At 40.7% G+C, this 23,065-nt stretch overlaps 1 protein-coding gene across 2 annotated transcripts; it reads left to right on the forward strand.

Moving 5' to 3' along the window:
* Positions 1–74: 74 nt before the first annotated feature.
* On the forward strand, positions 75–22,435 carry LOC142217499 (alcohol dehydrogenase 1-like). 2 transcript variants are annotated; one of them, XM_075285778.1, is made up of 9 exons: positions 75–198; positions 1,440–1,541; positions 5,127–5,268; positions 8,411–8,498; positions 10,487–10,706; positions 12,059–12,319; positions 12,456–12,591; positions 15,486–15,624; positions 22,176–22,435. In XM_075285778.1, the coding sequence occupies exons 1-9, from the start codon at positions 100–102 to the stop codon at positions 22,198–22,200; spliced, it is 1,212 nt and encodes a 403-aa protein (XP_075141879.1). In that variant the 5' UTR covers positions 75–99; the 3' UTR covers positions 22,201–22,435. The 2 variants fall into 2 exon arrangements, with proteins under 2 accessions (XP_075141879.1, XP_075141887.1); XM_075285786.1 differs by lacking the exon at positions 75–198 and adding an exon at positions 383–456.
* The last annotated feature ends 630 nt before the right edge of the window (positions 22,436–23,065 follow it).

The raw sequence follows: 23,065 nt of genomic DNA on the forward strand, positions 1-23,065 counted from the left end.
GTGGTAACTATATATAGAAAAAGCCTGATCATTCATCTTCCTAGCTTGAAGAAGGGGAAAGGGGATATTGAGAAGGTAGAAACAAGGGTCGAGGGGAATATGGGTCCCACTGATGAGGAAGCAAACATCTCCAGAAGGTCAAAATCATCAGACGTGTCCAAAATATGTGCCCACAATATTTGGTGCTTCCTTGTCAAGGTATTGTACTGTATCTAATATTTTGAATAATGACTTCATTGCAGTATTCATTACAGTAGATATTGCTTAGCTTGCATTATCTAGATGTTTTTATCATGGGGAGGAGTTTAGGCATTTGGCCATTTTGAGGTCAGGAGGTTTAATAAATGGGAGGTTTAATAAATAACCTTTATTAGCAGAACACTGTTATTCCAGCTCATTTATTTTTTTAACTGAGCGTTGTAGAGAAGAACATATCAAATGGCAACTACTGGTAAAGTAAGTACAATGCATTTTAGGATTTTGTTTTCTAACTATAAAACAAAACAGTTTAGTCATTTTACAACGTCATACAGGGGATGCCCATGACAACAGTTAAAATTTTATTTTATTTTTTTAGGGTAAACCTCAACATGGCAGATTTTTTCAGAAATTAATGTGTCTGGCATTCCCTTTGATACATTGAATTCCTTCTATTTCTTTTTTTTTTTTTTCCGGTTCTCTGTTTTAGTAAATGTTTCCATTTTTATAATACAACACAATGAGCAAAAACATTACAGCAGTGTTGTGTACTTACAGGTCCATAATAATTAATAAAGAATTTAGCAAGTAGTGCGGAAAATATTCACATTTATCATGCCAATGTTAATGATAGAGTCCCAAAGGTAAAAGAGAGTGAACAAAATAGACAACATAGAGACAGAAAAAGACATTTCCGCATGTAAGTATATAAATAACGGGAAATGAAATGGGAAAGTGGGTTCAATATATAAGGGAGAGGGAGATGGATGGGGTGGAAGATGATTTTGTGAAGATACCATTCAGTGTTATTTATTGTATAGTGCAAAAATAAATTAGTCTGTTGGCTTAAAAGGGGGTTTCCAAGTTTGTTTGCTTTTTTTAATTAGGCCTGGGGAGGTGAAAATAAATTAAAAACAAAACATATTCGCCTGGGAGGTTACTTCGAGAGACATTAAGTGGGTATCATAGGTTTTGCTGCCATGATCAACCAGGTAGGGAGGTCATATTTTTTTGGTGTAAAAGAGGGGGTGGAAGCCAATAGGAACATCCGCTCCAAACAGATGAACCAGATGCTACACATCCTCTTTAAAAAATTGTTCTGATTTCATAAAATGATGACATTTCATTAGGAAACTGCTGTAATTGCTAGAGGTCTGACTCTTGTGACTACCAACAAAATGTTCTTAATTTTTTATCTCAAGCAAAGCAAATTATTCTTATTTTAGGTTGCTTTTTTATAGATTATCAAATGCAAGGCTGCGGTGTGTTGGGGACCCAACAAACCACTTAGCATTGAGGATATTGAAGTTGCACCACCAAAAGATCATGAAGTTCGTATCAAGGTAAAGTCTGATTAATTTTTGAAGGGCCGCTTCTGTGATTCTTTTTTTTACTCATTATATTGCCTGACATAGCATCCCCTTAATAGTTATTCACTCACAATGGCTTTCCCGATCTTTAACTTTCTTTTGTAAGTTGCATGATCACAGTGTGGCCTCTTTTTCCTAGTGTGGATTCTTGCACAAACAGGAGGACTGTCTTTGCTGCCTGCAGCTACTATTGAGAACTACCATGTGAACTGCCCCACTTTTTCTCTCCTGTCAAAATGTTTCCCTTCTCCCTATACCTCCCACATAATCTTATCCCTATACTGTCCATAGTTCCCTCTCTCTTTTACTGAGGTCACCTTGTACCCATTACCTCCTCCCTTCAGCAGCTATAGGTAAAGCTTTACAAGCACCTTCCAGGACCTTTGATGAAATCATCCTCAGAGCTTAGAGGGGTTGTCCAGGATATTCTATTATTGTGGCAGGAGGCTGGGGAAGGGGAAATAAAAAACAAACATAGTCACCTTTCCATTGTGCTCTGGTTCTGGGGATTTTCCTAATGAGCACTCTCAGCAGCCTAAGGAAAAGAACCAGGACGTCACATGTGAGATCCATGAGTGACGTCCCTTGTCTTTTCCTTAGGCCACTGATTGGTCTCAGCAGTCACATGCGATGGGGACTTCCACTAGAAAAGCCCCAGAATGCCGTGGGACTGGACAGTGGACAGGGATACTGGAGCACTTGGGATAGGTGAGTGCATTTATATTTTTTTTATTCTTCACTTTCCCCAGCCTCCTGCTGCAATAATAAAATATCCTGGACAACCCCTTTAAGGTCCTCAAAGGTCAATTTTAGTATTATCTCTGCAATGTTTTTGCAGAAAGAGGATTTAGATATGAGTACAGGTACTAAGCATTGGTGACAGCATCATCAATACCATGTATTGAAGTGTTGTTTTTATAGCTATACATAAACTGCAAGTGAACTAAGTATATTGCAGTGTTAACCATTACAACATAATAATGAAAACTGTCTGGGGCTAAGGCCCAATGTTGTGCGTCACAGCAAAAAAGTGCTGTGGGAAAAACCACTGCAGTGCATTTTTTCCTGCAGAAAGTCTGCGAGGTTTCCTCTGTGGATTTTCTGCTTTAATTATACCAATAGGGAAAACGCCAGTGTTTTCATAGGTACAATTGACATGCTGCGGTTTAATAAAACAGCCAAAGCTTTAGATATCCTAGTGTGTTCACTCTGCCTATTTTCCTGCAATGTGTGGATGTACTCACTAGAATCCCCTGCACTATGCAGGGACTGTAAAACGATGCAGAAAAAAAACCCACGTGGAGCCCAGCCTAAAAGAAACCTTTTTCATGAGTACTATAAGGAAAGCTGCACTGTGATTGACTGCTATGGGCAACTAAGTTTATCATTTAACAGTTTCCTAATATTCATTTATCCTATTAATATTATAAATGTGAAAGTTTGTGGGTTTGTGAGTTTGTGTGTTTGGATGTTCGGATGTTTGTTCCTCAATCACGCAAAACCCGCTCGACCGATTTGGCTGAAATTTTCCACAAACATAGTCACTACACCCGATTGCATAATAGGCTACTTTTCGTCACAATAGCGCACATACGTTTGTGCCAGGACCCCCACAAAACCCAAACTCACACCACCATCTCTGCAATCTCACACACTTTGGACCATAGCAAGCCACAAAATTCATATTGCCCTCTACAGCCTAGCCCCTAACCCCACACAATCTCGTATACATATACTTTACCACTTTGCCCCTCACCTTAACGATACTCCAGGAGGCTCTCTTTAACGCTCCGGAGCAGCCATGTTTACCGACCCCCACCGCTCTGACAATCCGCGACACCGCCCACCCATGTCAATACCCCTAGGCGGTCTAATAAATGCAAAAAAAAAGTTTAAAAAAAGTAAAAAAAATATATAAAAAAAACATAAAAAGGTTTAAAAATTCAAATCACCCCCCTTTCCCTAGAACACATATAAAAGTAGTTAAAAACTGTGAAACACATACATGTTAGGTATCCCTGTGTCCGAAATCGCCCGCTCTACAAAGCTATACAAATATTTTTCCTGTTCGGTAAACGCCGTAGCGGGAAAAATGGTCAAAAGTGCCAAACCGCCATTTTTTCACTGTTTTGATTCTGATAAAAATTTGAATAAAAAGTGATCAAAGCAATAACATTTCCCGAAAATGGTAGAACTACAAAGTACACCCGGTCCCGCAAAAAAAGACGCCCTATAACATCCCCATACACGCACGTATAAAAAAGTTACAGCTGTCAGAATATGGCGACTTTTCAAAAAAAAAATTTTTAACACAGTTTTGGATTTTTTTGAAGGGGGTCAAAATGTAAATAAAACCATATAAATTTGGTATCCCCGGAATCGTAACGAAACACAGAATACAGGGCACATGTCATTTTGGTTGCACAGTGAACGCCGTAAAACCAAAGCCCGTAAGAAAGTTGCAGAAATGCATTTTTTCTTCAAATCCACCCCGTTCTGAATTTTTTCCCTGCTTCCCAGTACATTATATAGAATAAATAATGGTGGCATCATGAAGAAAAATTTGTCCCGCAAAAATTAAGACCTCATATGGCTCTGGGAGCGGAGAAATAAAAAAGTTATGGGGTTTAAAAGGACAGGAGTCAAGAATGAAAAACAAAAATTAAAAAATGCCATCGGCGGGAAAGAGTTAACTTCAAATCCCTCTGTCCCAAAGTCACCATGTACAGTTTCTCACAACACCGTATATATAGCAGCTCTAATACAAATTAACTTCAACACAAAAGTCTCACGTATTCTCTGAATTACAGCAAAAACAAGATACACAGTTACATTTCATATCCCATACCTTATACACAGTACGAAAACCTTACCCGCGCCTATATATACCCACTTCTACAATCACCGCAGACGAAGTTGCGGGTACCAGCTAGTTGTATATAAATGAAGCCACCAGATTGAGCTACATGGATATGTTGTTAGAGATTCACATTCAAAAGTACAAGTGGTTCCTCAAGTTACAAGATTACTAGGTTCCGGGATGACCACTGTAAGATGAAACCATTAAAGTATGAGACCAAGACTCTCTGAAAAACTAGTATTTGGTTCCAAAGACAGATAAAAGTCATACAGCGGTGGTGATAAAAAGGAGATTTCTCAGGTCCTGTGCAGTACACACTGTATCTGTAAAATAACATGGAGCTGCTCTCACCTGGTGTCCAAAGCAGCAGCTCCTCCTGGTGCAGGTATAGAGCAGTACAGGACATGTACAGTAGTACTACACTGTACTGTAGAGAGGGCTACTAGTCATTCATTAAGGATCAATCGAAACTTCCTGTCAAGCATTATATGCTGACTCTGCTTTCAAGTTACAATGGTCCAGAAGGGATTATTGTATGTTGAAAATATTGTATTCTGAGGCCTTTGTGACTTGAAGGATCACTGTACGCTAAATATTATAACACATATGAGTGAATTCGTAGAGTAGAATTCATGTACATTTTATATCACTGACTATACGATGGTTGACATCTCTGAATCATTTATTTTTTCCTTCAGGTTGTAGCCACGGGAATCTGCCGTACAGATGAACATGTCTTAAGTGGGGAATTTAGTAATATACAGTTTCCAATTATATTGGGGCATGAAAGTGCTGGAATAGTGGAGAGTGTGGGGTCAAGCGTAACTGGCATTAAACCAGGTAAAACTAATGTTCCTGTGGTGATCGCCTATTATTGTTGTGTACACATGCTATGTAGGTACATATATTTGTCATATTTAAATAACATCATGTTTAGAGAAACAAAATCATAACTTTGTTTTGTTCTACCCTTTCATGTTGTGATCTCTCAGTATTATAGAAAATTATTGATAGTAACAGTAACATTTCTTTTACACTGTTCAACTTACCGGTGACAATGCAAGTTAAACACCTATGACATTAACGATAACGATAATACAGTAGATAAAATATACTATAGATGCAAATAGAGTAGAAGCGAAAGAAAAGAACAATAGCAGCAATTTAGTTAATAGAACTTGCACTGCACAAGTGTTTCTCATCAACTATTGACAACCGTCCAACCTAACATTCGAGTCCGAAAACACTGAAAACACAGCTTACTCTTCTTAGCATGAACTAATACAGCCTAATCAACAATTAACATGCACCCTGTTACCTAAACAAGTTCAATAATAACTAATCAACATATGGCATATAAAACACCTAAAAAACTAGATACAATAATATACAATGGTACCAGAACATACAACAGGCAAACAAAGGAAGTAAGAAAGAAAGATAGGAAGAAAGATATATATCAGAATATACAATTCTCCTAGATGGATGCCTTGTGGTTCCTCCAATGGATTGATAGGAACAGTACCCCCTACCACAGAAAAGAACAGTGGGGCATTGCCCTCACTTACCTAGGATATATGCGTTCCTCTGACAGAGAAGCACCCTTCCACTGTAGTCCACTAAAATGTTAATTGGCATGCCCGCATTCTCCACCGAGTTGTCAGTTCTTATCTTACCAGGACCATGTAGATTGTATAGTCAGATATCACAGACACACATCAGTTAATGCTTCTTCTAGTGTCCGGACAGAGCTCTGTGAAAGTACCATCCAGAAACCATTTATTTTATAAGCTCAAATACATAAAGCCCGTCCATCAAAATACAGCAGGCCATTGGCATCATTATAAGCTACATGAACAACCATTTTGGGAAAGTAAGCAAGAATACATGTCACTTCTGTGAAGGACAAATACTGTGGGTCTGTATAACCATCTTTGGGTTCTGTGGTCTGGTCACATTGTATGGAAATGATAACATCTAGTTTCCTAAATAGGACATGTTCAAGATTACAAGCTGGCTATGAGTGTCCGGTATATCAGTATCATCCTTGAGCAGAACAAAGGTCCATTTAAGGGTGAAAAACAATATTACACAATCCGAAGATGTTACATAATCTGACAAAATAGATAGAGAAACTCTCAGAAAGATGCAGACCTTTGTCATATAAGAATATATGTACACTTATAAGAAATGAGAATTACTCTAACACACCTATGACAATATTTTCTTTAAATCAAATAACAAAAAAGGCAAAAAAATTCAACCACAAGTAAATTCAATACAAATATGTAAATGAACAGAAATATCCTACACATATAATAAAGTCATTCTTATCTATTAAACAATAATTAAAAGACATGAGCGCCATGTAAAATGATGAAATGATATATCTACTAATACACAAAAAGGTGGGGAGACAAAATAGTCACAGTAATGGAAATGACCATACAAAAATGGCATAAAAAAGACAGAAAATGTTGATAAAGCATAGAATAAATGCACTTAAAAATTTGTATCAGTAAAGCTTCTATTTTTATGGGACCCTCCCAAATCACAGCCACACTGAGTGTCGGGGGTGAGGAGCAACAGAGCAGAATCACTAGACGTGACTGCTAAAGCTCCTCATCCATTACTTATGCTATTATTTCATCTAGTCTTTCCGTAATGATACTTTTCAACGTTGAAACATCTAGTGAAAGTAATGGGTCCATAAACCAAGTCCCTGGATGGAATAATGAACGCAGATGTGAACCAGGCCTTACATACAAGGTTTGATACTTGTGATAAGTGCTGACGCTGAACAATAAGATATAAGCCATATCACCTGAGGATTGGTATTGCTGGTGTAACACTCAGGGTGGCCAGGACGGATGACACGGGAAGTATGTAAGAAGTGGCTGGTTTGTAGAATGACCCTTGATCCCAAATGTGCACAAAGCCTTTTTGATGTCCCCGACTAGTCACCCCCACGTGGTACCTGACAATGACAACAGACAACCAGGTCTCGGGGATAGTCGCTGCTCTTTTACTAGCAGGACGAAGTGATGCAAATGTACAGATGATGGAGTAATTCTTCACATACAATACTGAGATCCCTGCAGGTAGTGTCCAGTTAAGCAGGTGATGGAGCTTATATAGATTTGTCCCACAGACTTACTTGCAGAGAGATACGTGCAGAGTTCCCAGATGTATATGGATAACGGGTCAGTATACTTTAGTAGTTGCAGACTTGAGATTTCAGAGGAAAACACTCTCTGAGAAGAATCTTGAGCACAGAGGAAGAGATATCTCTGGTTGAAGTGCACTGATGCTTGACTAACATGTCCAACTCTGCTCCACATGTGCAGATCTCTGCATACACACACCGACCAACAGGGTTTCCAACCCTCTCCAGAGAGGGCTGTAACACAACTCCTCCTCTAGGCCAATCAAGGGAGCTTGATTGGTTCTGAAGGTCACCTGATCATCCTGGACACTCCTTTACATTAACACACTAGGATGATGCAATCATAGACATAAATTAAAATGAAAAGTATAGGCAGGTGCAGTTTACAAAACATCCACAAGATGGTGAATTAATAGACCCCCATGTGTGCTGGCTCTTGTGAAATAAATATATAGGTTAAATATATAGGAAGGAAGGGGGAGATACCTCTTTACCTCATATGAAAATGTCCATACCATCTCGGTCTGCAAGGACTATTAAAGGGGATGGGACGAGCAGTATCGGGATATTACACTGGGGACTACAATTAGACCACACACACAAACTGACCAAAATAAATCTGCTCTCAATTCACTTAGATGCACAGATTCTGGCTTGTGTAGACACTTAAATTGTGTGTCCTTGGCCTACACCCTCAGATTGAGCCCAAAGTTATTCTTTTGTCTGAGGGATAACTGTGTCTAGGCAAAATTTACACTCTTTCATATTATATTAAAAATATTTTTTATGGAAATTCTTACTCTCTCTATCTTACAGGAGACAAAGTCATACCACTTTTCGTTCCTCAGTGTGGAAAATGCAGATCTTGCCTAAATCCAGAGAGTAATATCTGCACTGAAGCTGCGTATGTATTATGTGTACTTAGGCATGTAATGATTGGCATGTACAAAACTGTCCACATTTTAGAATCCCATGGTTGGGCCTTATTCTGAGGCAGGAAGAATGGGGGGATTTATCAAGACTGGAAGGACACCAAGCCCATAGAAATACATCATTCCTTTAATTTTTGTTCTCCAGACTGTATCTGAAGATGTGGGATAGAATAAAACATGATTTTGTGACATCCTGTTACAAAATTCTACTTTATATTTACTTGTGTGGCTAGACTTACCAATGACTTTGTTGTGAACTGAACCTGGTCAAGGGTTTTCATACCATGCTCAGCGCCGCACCTCCCATGAGGCGACCTGAAGCGAACGCTTCAGGCGGCGCTATGCCAGGGTCTCAGGGAGGGCGGCATTTTTACTTACCTAAGCCAGTCCAGGACAAGCTGTCCTGGACTGGCTTAGCACCGAGAGGTGGTTTGGGGAGGCCACTGGAGCAGCGCTGCTCCAGCAGCCTCCCCTCACGCTCAGGCAGAGAGCAGGTCATCTCCGTGCCTGCTCTCTGCCGGAGAATGCCGCTAAGCCCCGCCCCCTCGCTTAGCCCACCCCCTCCACTCCGCCACGCCCTTCCTCCCAGGAGGGGGGCGGCTTTCTGTCGTTCGCCTCAGGCGGCGAAAGGGGAAGGTTCACCCCTGACCATGCTGCAATATTATATTGAATTTGCATGATGGAATTCAAGGTAAGGGTAGACATATGTATTGTGCTAGCATTCCCTCTCTATAAAACTGACTGAGACAGCCACTTGAATACTTCCTTAAACTACAACTGGTGTTACATATCCATTCACTATATCCACAGCTGGATTTCTTTCAGTGACTAAAGTGTACTGGGCTTATTTACAGTCACAATCATTGCAACTATCCATGCACTATACTTTGTTGGGACATTGTGAGAGAATGGCACAATACAAAGTACAATACAGAGGTCTGTACTTAACATTGGGGTAAAAAAAAAAAACATTTAATGTATTACATACACATTTAGTTATTTTCATTGGGATTCTTTTGTATAAGCTAAGACATCCTATGATTATTGTAGCCACATACCGATTGGGGAGACTAAACTGAGGGCTCCTAATATTTACCCTTTAACTCCTATACAGTGATCTGAATGTAACTGTAGGGAATTCCCAGGTAAGGGTCTCCTGAGTAGCCTAAAATTCAATGTGGACATGGAAAATACATGGAAAAATGAAGTCAAGGCTAGTCATGAGTCATCGTTGGTGATGTCAGGAAAAAGTTAAAGGCAGGAATAAGCAAAGATCAATAACCATAGAAGAACAAAACAGAAGGAGTGTCAAAAATAAGTCAAGGTCAGAAACTGAATCTGAAACACACACTGAAACAAAAGGGTAGAAGGACATGCAAGGAAATATGTTATCAGGCAGTAAGCAGGACATCTCAGTATGAGTAAGTATAGCAGTCCCAACCAGCTCACCCAGAACAGCTGACTAGTAATAGCGCTCAGATTTAGCCTAGTTGCAGACAACTGTGTGTATTTTGTGGTCCACAAACTAGTAATCAGAGTTCCTTTTTTGCGGTCCATGTGTCATCAGTGTGTCTTCAGCACACCAATCTCATCCATGGCCGTCTGCAAGGGGCTAGAGGAAACCTTAGTTATTACTTTGCTGCAGCAGAAAGTGATGAAAAAAAGGGACAGCATTTTGTGGAGGTACAGAACACCTATACTCTACATATTCTTTTACCTAAATATTGGAGAGACATGCAATTTAAAGTAAATCATATCTAGCCAATACATTTAGTACAGATCTTCTATCACCATGTAAAAGGTATCCACAGCTCCACCTGAGCTACATTGTATTTACTATTACCTTGTAGGGTTGAAGTTTAGGCAAATGTACTATCTATGTGATTTGTGTAACAATGATTGTGCCAAGTCATCTGAAGTTGTTTTTATATCTTTAATTGTGTTTGTGTCACTTAAACAGCTTTGGCCAACACGATGGCACAATATTGGCCAACTCCACCAGATTTACCTGCAAAGGTATAAGTGTTAACAACTTCCTTGGTGCTAGCACTTTTACGGAATACACTGTGGTGGATGATATTTCTGTCGCTAAAATACATGACGATGCTCCACTGGATAAAGTCTGTTTGTTTGGATGTTCATTTTCTACTGGATATGGCTCAGCTATAAATGCTGCAAAAGTAAGGACAGATAAGAGTACATAGAGTACAATACAAACTGAACAATGATTATATCCATTATTTACAAAGGAATTTACCACTCTTTAAATACTTACCATATTTAAGTCCCCAAATTCACTGTTAAATTGTTACACACAACTTTTCAGTAATTCCTTCCATAGTAGATATTATTTTGTACACAATTTAAAGGTGTAGTTTAAACTAAGATATTTCTAGCAGACCCTCAAGATATGCCAAAATGACATTTTACATGGGGGTTGGAGTGCTAAGACCTGCACTTTCATGAAGAATCTCCTTATCCCATGCCACCAGATCCAGGCAGAGAATAAATGGTTGCTGTCAATGTGGTGAACTGAATAAAGAGGAATGGTACACTTACACAGCCACAGATATTATTGTATTCCTGTAAGCATTAGCTGGGGAGGGGTGCATTGCAGAAGGCAGGGGTGGAGGGATCCCCATTCTCCACATAGGAATGAGTCCCAGTAGGCAAACTCACATCAAACATTTATGTTACATCCAGTAGGCATAAACGTGTAAATGTTTCTAGCCCATCCAAATTCAATAACTGTCATCACGCAACTATTTCTTCGGACCCCCCCCCCCCCCCAAACAAATGACCTCTCAGTGTCCATGTGTTCAGAATTGGGTGAGAGGAGTAAGTCACTGCCAGACACCTTTGGCAGTGGATTATCTTTTAAGAGAACAAAAGATTGGGTATAGGACAAATAAATATTAAATACAGCGTCTTGCGAAAGTATTCGGCCCCCTTGAACTTTTCAACCTTGCTCTGCAATTCAGGCTTCAAACATAAAGATATAAAATTTAAATTTTTTAAGGAAGTATCATTAACAAGTGGGACACAATTGTGAAGTGGAACGAAATTTATTGGCTATTTCAAACTTTAACAAATAAAAAACTGAAAAGTTGGGCGTGCAGAATTATACGTCCCCCTTGCGTTAATACTTTGTAGCGCCACCTTTTGTTGCGATTATGGCTGCAAGTCGCTTGGGATATGTCTCTATCAATTTTGCACATTGAGAGACTGAAATTCTTGCCCATTCTTACTTGCAAAACATTTTGAGCTCAGTGAGGTAGGACGGAGAGCGCTTGTGAACAGCAGTTTTCAGCTCTTTCCACAGATTCTCGATTGGATTCAGGTCTGGACTGTGCCATTCTAACATCTGGATACGTTTATGTGTGAACCATTCCATTGTAGATTTTGTTCAAGGAGGCCAAATACTTTCGCAAGGCACTGTACTGTACACATTAGATAGTAAGCCAGTGGCATAGAAATCACAGGGACAAACTTCTTCTAAATTTCCAATTAAATAACATTTTACTTATTACAGGTTAAACCCGACTCTATCTGCGCAGTATTTGGTCTCGGGGGAGTTGGATTGTCAGTGATTATTGGATGTAAAGTAGCTGGAGCTTCAAGGATTATTGCAATTGATACAAACCCTAATAAATTTACAAGAGCCAAAGAGTTTGGAGCCACTGAATGTATCAACCCCAAAGATTATGACCGTCCTTTCCATGAAGTTTTGGCAGAGATGACTGGTGGTGGAGTGGACTATGCCTTTGAAGTTGTTGGAAGTATCGAAGTTATGGTTAGTAATCAAACAGTTGTAATAAATTATTGGATTATTATTATTGGATTTATTGGATTATTGGATTATTTCTTTTTTATTATTATTATTATTATTATTATTGGATTATTTCTTTAATTCTTGCACATCTTTTTAGGAATCTGCTGTGTCTTCTACTCACTATGGCTGTGGAACAACAATAATTGTTGGAGCAGCTCCTACAAGTTCCAAGATGTCATTTGATCCAACCCAGCTACTCAGTGGTCGAACCATAAAAGGATCAATCTTTGGCGGTACAGTAATGCTTTATAGAAATAGCAATAGAAAATAGGCCCTGGATACAAATTTGTATTGTTCTAAACAATGTTCAATAAAAAGTGTAGAATGGATATATACACAAGTAATGAACAATGTACAAACAATATACAAAGGAATGCGTTGAGATTTGATCAGTTGTTATGGACAACTCCTCTTGTTCCAGACAAAAAACTTTGGAGCCAATACAATATATAAACAATATACTGTACGAAGATCTATTTGGTGATCTGTCCTACATTTGTAGTAATAACTCTTACAATTAGATCTGTACAAAGTCTGTATATTTAAGTGATGGCCCTTAGACTAATTTAATCAATTGAGTCTGAAGAATCCCATGACTAAATTATGACTAACTATAGGATTATTAATTATGTGGGTGTTATGGTTCTGTGTATATAAATAAAATAATAATTTTTAAACAACAGAACCTCTGGGGCTGCAAAGGCACTGCAGCGAGGTCCACAGGCCCTATGGGCGGCTGTATGTCTGTATGCAACAGTAGGGCGGAACAGCACAGTGTGAACTGGGAGTAACACACATTCACCAGTTAATCTCACTGAGTGAATGACAGTGCAGCTCCCAATGTGAACAGGCAGAAACAAACAAAAGACAGCTGCCCAGGGTTAACACTCACCCCAGGTCAGCGACAAACATAATCCCCTGAAGTAGCTAGGGGTGCTCCTGCACACAGCTAGGAGTGGGCAAACACCTAGGTCCTTGCAGTAGCTAGGAGATCTCCTGCACACAGCTAGGAACTTCCAAAGATTTTAGACAGGGCAAGCACGGCTATCTGGGAAACCAAACCTGCTGCAGCTCCACAGGCAGGAACAAAGTCTATTGCTCCAGGCCTTGGTGTAGAGCTGTCAGTACATTCAGGATTTACTGGTCTAACTAATAGCACCCTATACTGCAACCTGCCTGAACAATAGAGACTCTCCCTGGGACTACTATCATCAGGACTAGAAATTTCAGATAAAGTGTGAGCGCCGGGCGGGCGTCGACTCACTCTTTTTAAATGGAAGTCCCCGCCCAATAGGGGCGGTGGCCATGACCTCACCGCTCATGCTCAGTCGGGGAGAACTGGCACTTAGGCTGTGAGCGGCTCCAAAAGGTACGAGCATGCTCAGTTGGGGAGAAATGGCACTTAGACACTGCATGAGGCCGAGGGCAAGAGTCGGATTGACCCGCAGGTGGCGCTGTGCGCCATGATAGAACCCTGCGAGACCCGATCCTAACAGTGGGTTTCCTCCCACATGCCAAAAATATACTGATTTTCTTCTTTAATAAGACAACTGACCATTGTGGGTGTTGGAGATAAGTACCACTAATGCCATAACACTCCATGCACTTTGAGTCCCATGGGTGAAAAAAAGATGAATATTAGGCAATGACATTGAAATTGAATAAAGCATTTCTAAGACAAACAATTATACAGAACCTTGGAATACGGTACAAAGGAACTGTCAGATAGAGAAAAACAATTTAAAAAATGTGGTGAATTAAAAAAAATTGTTAGAAAATGGCTAGAGAAGATAACATAATCTAAACACATTGTTAAAGAAAAATAGCAACTTATTATTAACCACTTCCGGACCGCCCATAGACTTTAGATAGATAATCCTTTAATAGTCCCACAATGGGGAAATTTCAGTGATACAGTTTCATAGATGGTACAGTAGTATATAACAAGAGAGAAACACATACAAGCTCATGGCAGATAGAGAAATCCTAGGAATCATAACAACTAAAATGAAAGAAACACAGACACACTGCACATTGATTAAGAAAAATAGTAACTTATTATTAACCACTTCCGGACCGCCCATAGACTTTATACGTCCGGGAAGTGGTTGCCTTGTTCTGACAGGGCATACCGGTACGTCCAGGCAGAACACAGCAGCTGCACGGAGATCGTGCAGCTACTGAAGCTGGGAGCTGGCTGTAACTTCAGCCGGAGCTCCCAGAGAGATGACAGGGAAGGTTTATTCCCTTCCCTGCCATCTCGATCGCTGTGTATACAGTGCTCAATGAGCGCTGTATACACGGCTATGGGCGTCACCATGATGCGGCCGCCCTCTGACCCGGCGGTCACGTGATCCGCCAGGAGCAGCGTCTTGCAAGAGCTGCTGGGTCCTACAGGACCAGATCAGCTCTGTATACTGCGTATACAGCATGCAGGAGGCTGTATTCCTCCTGCAACTGAGGCTAAATGTACCAGCCTCAGTTGCAGAGGAAATCAGCCTCTGTATCAAAAAAAAAAAAAAAGTGTTCAGATGTCCCCAAAGGTCTCTTATGACCTTATGGGGACACAATCTGGAAAAAAATAAAAAATAAAAATATAATAAAAAAGTTTAAAAAAATGTAAATAAAATAATAATAAAAAATAATAATAATACGCTAATAAAACTACGTTATTAAAGGTTATAGCCCCACCCCCGATGACACCATACAAAATAAAAATTACCGTAACGGAGAGGAAAAACTATTTTATAAAGTTTTTCAGTGACACTTTGTGTTATTAAATAAAAAAATTATAATAAATTGAAAACCAGACACAATTTCCCTCCTATTATGTTTATATTTTCCTGGATATAAAAAAAATTAAAACACATTTGAAAATAAAAACAACATAAAAATAAAGCCCTATGTGTCCCCGAAAAAAGATGAAGAAATTATTTGAATGAGACGTGTGAGAAAAATGTTACAGACCTCAAAACCGCACATACAAAATAAACCTAAAATGTGTCTGGTCCTGGACCACAAATTGGCTCGGTACTGAAGTGGTTAAAAAAAACATGACATAGAACAGCATAATGAAATAAAATAGATAGTATCAACAATTTATAAATACATCCATCCATTTTTACAGGTTGGAAGAGTAAAGATAATGTACCAAAACTTGTATGTGATTATATGAATAAGAAATTTAATTTGGATATGCTCATCACACATAAATTACCATTTGAGAAGATTAATGAAGGATTCCAGCTTTTGTGCAATGGAAAGAGGTAAGTTAAATTTACACCATGGATTAACTATCATGGGTGACTGGTAACTTTAGGCTTATGTCTGGTAAATAATTTCCCCATTGAGGTTTGTAAAAGGAAAAATAATGAAACATCATCAAAACAGGATTAGACATGGTCTAAGGCAAGTTCACAATGGCATATTTAACTAGTGTAGTTGATGACAGTCCACTATAGGTTTCTGTTCACGTACAATGTACATCTGTCTGCTAAAATAAGATGTAGAGATTATTCAGCCTTGAGCATGATTTTTGGGAACATAATCTTATATCAAGAAATTTCCAGTGTGACTATTAGCACAAAAATATAACCAAATTTATTAGCATCACAGATTACTTTTTCAATTACTGCATTTAACCTTTTCGCTGCCAAGGGTCTCTGGATATTTTGCACCTCCAGTAGCCAGAGCAATTTTCACAGTTTTGAGATGGACAAATCAAACCTAAATTGCAATATTAAAAAAGCATCCAACCCCCCCATACCTATATATTTTCTTAAAGTAGACACCTGCAGCATTGTCAGAATGCCACTTGGTACTGTATACGAACAGGCACCTTCATGCAATTTTGATTTAAAGTGAATGTTTTATGAAAAAATGCAAATAAATGTATATTAGTTGTTAAAAGCGGAAACCAAACAAAAAATTAAATGCACCAAACCTCCTAAAAATAAGAGTTCAACATGTGCAGAGTTCATACATATCACTATGGCCTGAACCCGCATGCACGTGTCTTCAGAAAATCGCTAGAACTGGAAGGAACAAAATTCTGCTTTGAAGCTGGAAATGTTAAAAAAGTATCATCCTATAAAATGTAGGGATTACACACCATGAAAAGTAAGTGAACCCCTAAACCCTATATATTTTTTGAAAGTAGACAATCTGAAGATTACAAATGTCTTAATGCGTCAACGATAGCCACATCCACCTTCCTGTAACTTTGCGACCAACACAAATAATTTTTTGAAAAAATACGCTTAAACACATATTTGCACCTAAAACTCATGTTCAATCTCACATTCATATACAAAATACTTTTAAAATAATAGCTTATGGTGTATACAATGTGTATATATACTATATGTACCGAAAACATCAACTACAACAAGAGCTCGGACTCCCAAAAACACGAATACAGAAGACAAGCAGGATTTTGCTGTTGTTCACTAATATGTTAAAAAGCTATACTGCACCTACCAAACTGTGACTGTGATACCAAAATCTAACTTTTTTCAGAGTACACAGCATACCGTATATAAAAACACAATTTAATAGTTTATATATACAACCAACCAGAGATTGCTAGCAAAAATTGCGCAAAAATTCAAATTTGCCACTAAAGTGCGGCTCAAGAAATCCCTTTCTGCAAACATAATGTACTGTCCATAAAACTGCAATATGTGAGGAGTTCATACATACCACACATGTATATATTTACAGGGGCGGGTGTTAAAGAATCGCCAAAATCGCAGAAATGCGCCATCCCATTTTGTGCATGCAAATTAAATAGGACTTTACATAAAAATGTTATTTTCCATCCCCCTATAATAATTTTAGCAATCTATACGTTCATCTCTAGTGATAATCGTTATTACTATTATTTTAGTGTGTAACGGATATCACTAGAGACGTATTTTACTGTAGAAAGCTCAGGTATAGACAGGAAAGGGATTGGGTGAAATGTAAACTTTATTTGCGACTTTATGTATATGTTGTGTAAGTGTTTGGTGCGACTTTTTTTTTTTGGCTTGCGACCTGGACAATGGTAAATGTCTGGGTCACAGTGCCAACAAACTTCCTGGTTATGTTCAGGAGGTATAACATAAGAATACCCCACTACAGGGCCGCCATCAGGAATTTTGGGGCCCCATACAGCCTAAGTGTCTGCCCCCCCCCCCCCCCGCCATTTTAAAAGTACCTTATTTTGCGTCATATCAATTCTGTATTATATTTCCCTTTATTTAGCAGCATTACAAGGCTTAGTCAGATTCTATTTGCAGGTAAAATCTGCTATGTGTGAAAGCGCCTATAGAGAGCCAGCACCATCTATAAGAGCCTCCTAATAAGCCTCAGGGCTTATTCACATTGCGTTTTTGGCCTCCCTTGCCGGGATACGTTGGTAACCAGTCAGAATCAGCTGTCAACTTATCCCTGCACGAAGAACTGGCCATTAAAAAAAAGGGGGGCCTGCAGTTCTCTGTGCAGGGATAAGTGGGTAGCTGATTGTGACTGGTTACCAACGTATCCTGGCAAGGGAGGCCAAAAACGCAACGTGAATACTCCTTTAAAGTGAAAGTCCCACCCCCAACCAGGCTGCTATGCTAGTAACATAGCAGCCTACATCATTATTATTCTCCAGCTAAAAACTTATATATTATATATTATTGCCCCAGTTCCCTCTCCGCAGTGCTGCACACCCGATGTCCCAACAATCCCCCCCATCCACCCTCTAACATCTTTCCATTGCCCCCTGTACCCATACCTCCCAACTTTTGAAGAACCAAAAGAGGGACAAAATGTGCGGCATGCTTTGCGCGCCGTGGGAAATTTAGCCCCACCCACTGTTATGTTGACTCCACCCACTCATAAATTTTTCATGTGCCCGCACACTGTATAATCCTCCTACAGTCACCCGTAAATTATATGTCCCCCCTCCGTCTCTCCCCCAGCTTCATATACACCCTTCATCTGCCCCCAGATTCATGTCCCCTCCATCTCTGCCCCCAGATTCATGTCCCTCCATCTCTGCCCCCAGATTCATGTCCCCTCCATCTCTGCCCCCAGATTCATGTCCCTCCATCTCTGCCCCCAGATTCATGTCCCCCATCTCTGCCCCCAGATTCATGTCCCCCATCTCTGCCCTCAGATTCATGTCCTCTCCATCTCTGCCCTCAGATTCATGTCCCTCCATCTCTGCCCCCAGATTCATGTCCCCTCCATCTCTGCCCCCAGATTAATGTCCCCTCCATCTCTGCCCCCAGATTCATGTCCCTCCATCTCTGCCCCAAGTGTCATGCCGTCCTCTCCATCTCTGCCCCCAGATTCATGTCCCTGCATCTCTGCCCCCCAGTGTCATGCCGTCCTCTCCTTCATCTGCCCCCAGTTTCACGTTCCACATTACACTTACCTTCTCCTTTGTTCCCCCGCTGCTCTCTGCGCGCCTCTCTCACTTACTGGTGCACAGTTGTAGACGTGATGTGACGTCATCACATCGCGTCTACACTGCCGGGCAGCCGGCGGCAGCGGCGAAGCGAGGGGCTGACACAGGTCAGCTCCTCGCTTCAGCCGCATATGTGTCAGCGAGAGAGGCCGCAGCGGCGAAGCGAGGAGCTGACACATATGCGGCTGAAGCGAGGAGCTGACCTGTGTCAGCCCCTCGCTTCACCGCTGCCGCCGGCTACCAGTGTAGCAGTGTAGACGCAATGTCAGCGAGAGAGGCGGCAGCGGCGAAGCGAGGAGCTGACCTGTGTCAGCTCCTTGCTTCAGTCGCGTATGTGTTCAACTCAGATCTGCGTCCTCTGGACGCAGATCTGAGTTGAAACAAACAGGACATACAATGGCCGGGCCCCTGACGCCAGTAGCAGTAGTACTGGCCTATCGGCGGCCCTGACCCACTAGAAAAGCTCAGGGGGGAATTACATTATGACTGTATGTGACAATCAGAGACAAATGTATAGTATACGCTCTGATTGGCAGGAGAAGGGTTAATAGGGACAATAGAATCCCTGCCACCCCCCTCCTGCTGTCACATACAAGTTATGCAGAGAGAGAGAGATCGTTTCTGTGTCTCTCTCTCTCTGCTGGGCTGCTCCGTGTCCCTCTTCCTTTCTTGTTAGTTCGCAAATTGCTTGCTTAGACAGGAGGGGGGGACACTTTGGAGCTCTATATCTTTGGACTGCATCAACATATCTTGATGCTTTCAATTGCATTTTAAAGAGGAGAATCTCATCTTTAAAATGATATCAAGAACTCGATGATTGGATGTACAGTTTTGGAGAAATTCACTGTTGAAACGCTGTCGGGAATTGAGATCTGCAGTTGGATCTCAATGTCAAATAGTGTTTTCAACAGTGAATCACTACAAAACTGTAAGTAAAATCATGAAGTCCCTGGTATCATTTTAAAGATGAGAGTTTCTTCTTTAAAATGCATTTTAAAGCATCAAGATATGTTGATGCAGTCCAGAGATATCGGCATTAGTAGGGAGGACGTACTAAGTACGTGCTCCGCTACTGAAGTGCCACCTTGGGAGCACGTACAGTGTACGTGCCTGGCAGCGAAAGGGTTAAAGAGGACCTTTCATGTTCTCAGGGCACATGCAGTGTAATACACTGATAGAAAGCCGACAGTGCGCTGAAATAAGTTTTCTCGCTATGTGCCCCTGCTGAAGAGCTATTGGTGCCATTATCGTAGCTCTTCAGTGTCAGAAGGGCGTTTCTGACAATCTGTCAGGAATGCCCTTCCTCACAGTAGTGTCTATTGCGCTGTACTGTGAGAGGGGGCGTTGCTTACCACCCAGCGATGACCCTGAGCAGTGAGGAACACCCCCCTACTCCTGACAGTACTCGTCCATAGACTAGTACTAGGTGGGGGGGGGCGTTGCTCACCGCTCAGCATCACGGCTAGGCGGTAAGGAACGCCCCCTCTTACAGTACAGCGCAATAGACTGTCAGAAACACCCTTCTGACACTGAAGAGACACGGTAATGGCAAAGATAGCGCTTCAGCGGGGGCATAGGGGCATAGAATGGGAAAGCCAATAGTGCCCTGAATTCAGGGCACTGTCATTTTTCTAGGGGTATATTACACCACATGTGCCCCGAGAGCGTGAAAGGTCCTCTTTAAAGGGGTTGTCTACTTTCACTAAACAAATATTAATGTTTTGTGGAGGTTTATCTCAGTAGTAGACAGGGGTGAACCTGCCCCTCTCGCTGCCCGAAGCGAACGACAGAAAGCTGACCCCCCCCCCCCCCAGGAGGAGGGGGCGTGGCGGAGCAGAGGGGCAGGGCTTAGCGCCGTTCGCAGGCACGGAGAAGACCTGCTCTCTGCCTGAGCGTGAGGGGAGGCTGCCGGAGCAGCGCTGCTCCAGTGGCCTCCCCAAACCACCGCTCCGTGCTAAGCCAGTCCAGCACAGCTTGTCCTGGACTGGCTTAGGTAAGAAAAAATGCCGCCCTCCCTGGGGCCCTGCCATAGCGCCGCCTGAAGCGCTCGCTTCAGGTCGCCTCATGGGAGGTGCGGCGCTGGTAGTAGAGTAGGTGTTTTCAGTGACGTAACTAGGAATGACGGGACCCCAAGGTGAACATTTGACATGGGGTCCCCCAGCCAAAGTATTATGCCCCATAGTGGCTCTTGCACACAGTATTATGCCCCATTGTGGGGCATTGTTATACTCTGGGATCTCATCAGATGCCAGAGTATAATAATCGTAGACCCAGGGGAGGATAAAACATAAAAAACAATGTTACTTACCTCTACTGGGCTCTGGCACACTCCCTGCTGATGTCAGCCATCTTCAATGATGAAAGAGACATAACTTGTGTCGCGATGCATAAGGACATAAGCCCGACCCACGTGACCTCTGTGACGTCACCAAGTAGGCCAGGAGAAGTATGTAACAGCATTTTTTATGTTCCTTCACCTCTCTTAGCCATTATACTCGGGGGTCTGAAAAGAGGTACTCCAGCAGGTAACATCCTAGTTAAAAAAAAAAAATGCAACGGGACCACCCATGAACAATTATTATACTCTGTGGTCTTTTCAGACTCCAAAGCATAATGATCAGAGAAGGAGAAGTGTAGGCGGCTGTGAGTAGTAGTGAGGATAGGTAAGTAAATAGGGCCTGTTACATGCTAGGGTTACTCCAGCAGGTAATGGCTTTTTTAAAAAAAAAATCAGGGGCCCTCTGGGCCCCTAATGTCCTGAGCCCTATGGCAGGTGCTACTGCTGCTACCATAGTAGTTACGCCCTATTTATTTTGTGGAAGGAAAACAGTGGACAAACTAAGGCTGGGGCCCTACATGACGTAAACGTAGTAAAAACTGCAGTGTTTTACAGTCACTGTAAGGTAGATGGGGTTCTAGCGAATCCCATCCTCACCTTCAGAAAAGATGCGCCCTGCGGACATGTTGCAACTTCCCAAACTGTTGCAGAAAACCGTTTGTAATTGATATAGAAAGTATATTAGAACATTGGATAACTTTTCGTTACATAAAGAGCAACAATTATTTGCTTAAACTGGATATTGCCTTTAGGGGTAGGGGATTTCTAAAATTTGTGACAAATTTGTGACTATCCTTGGGATAGAACCCACAGAAATATCCATTCCCGCTCAGCACTGCACAATTGTTATCAAAGACTCTCTTGCTTATAAAGGGCATTTTAAATCTTGTTTTATAAAAAAGATTAGAAGATAAAATAAAGTTTACTGATCTATTCCCTAAAGAACACATTATCGATTGTAATTATACCCAATTGTTCGCAAAGTGTAACATTGCTCTGATATATTGTAGGACTAAGTAATGTGTTTTTGTCTGCAGTGTCCGCACAATCCTGACATTATAAGGATCACGGCAGGCCCTGATGTCTCCTGATGAACAATGTATATCCACTGTATATTTTACGATATGTAAAAAGGAAATACAGCTGTCCATTTACAATTACTGTACTAGCATTAGCAAAAGGCCATCTTGTAAGCAATTCTGTTCATTCTTTACAATGCAATAATTTGCTTTAAATTATCAATTTTATATTTGCTTTTCTCATGTAGCAAGATGTGACAACTTTATTGCCAGCAAATTAGAACTTCTATATAATAAATCATTTATTGTTATATTTGGTTCCTCCATGTTTCAGATTACATTTTAATAAAAATATTTTTTGATGAATACATTTTTGCTTTCTTTTGAGCATGTAAAGATGAAGAATAAACAATTCTCTAAAATTCTTCACCTAGAAACTTCATTAGATTGATTTATTAACCACAAAATAGCAATATTTCAACCAGATTGTTTAACTATTGTTTTATGCCATGATTAGGACATATTTTCATTTATTTGCTTTAATATTTCTGCTTTATTTGTTTCAAAATTGTACATTTAATAATATTTATAATGGATGGGACTTTGGATTCATTGCAAAGGATGCATGTAAATGTTCTAAGATGTAAATGTTCTAAGATTGTCTTATCCTTGGTAATAGTCCAAGTAGTCTTAGAGGGCACAAATGGTAATATTAGAACAATATGAAACAGAAAAGAGAGAAGCTGTGAGGATACAGAAAGTGTCTGCACAGATTTGTATGCAGGTGATCGGGTGACCAAAGAGTTTTCTAAAGCCTCCCAATTGGCTGACAAGCATTGTGACTCCTTGTCCTCAAATTGAACACAATGGTCAACAGCCATGGTCATGAATGAAGGCCCTGAACGTCA

The sequence above is a fragment of the Leptodactylus fuscus genome, chromosome 1, assembly GCF_031893055.1.
Source record: "Leptodactylus fuscus isolate aLepFus1 chromosome 1, aLepFus1.hap2, whole genome shotgun sequence".
NCBI lineage: Eukaryota > Metazoa > Chordata > Amphibia > Anura > Leptodactylidae > Leptodactylus > Leptodactylus fuscus.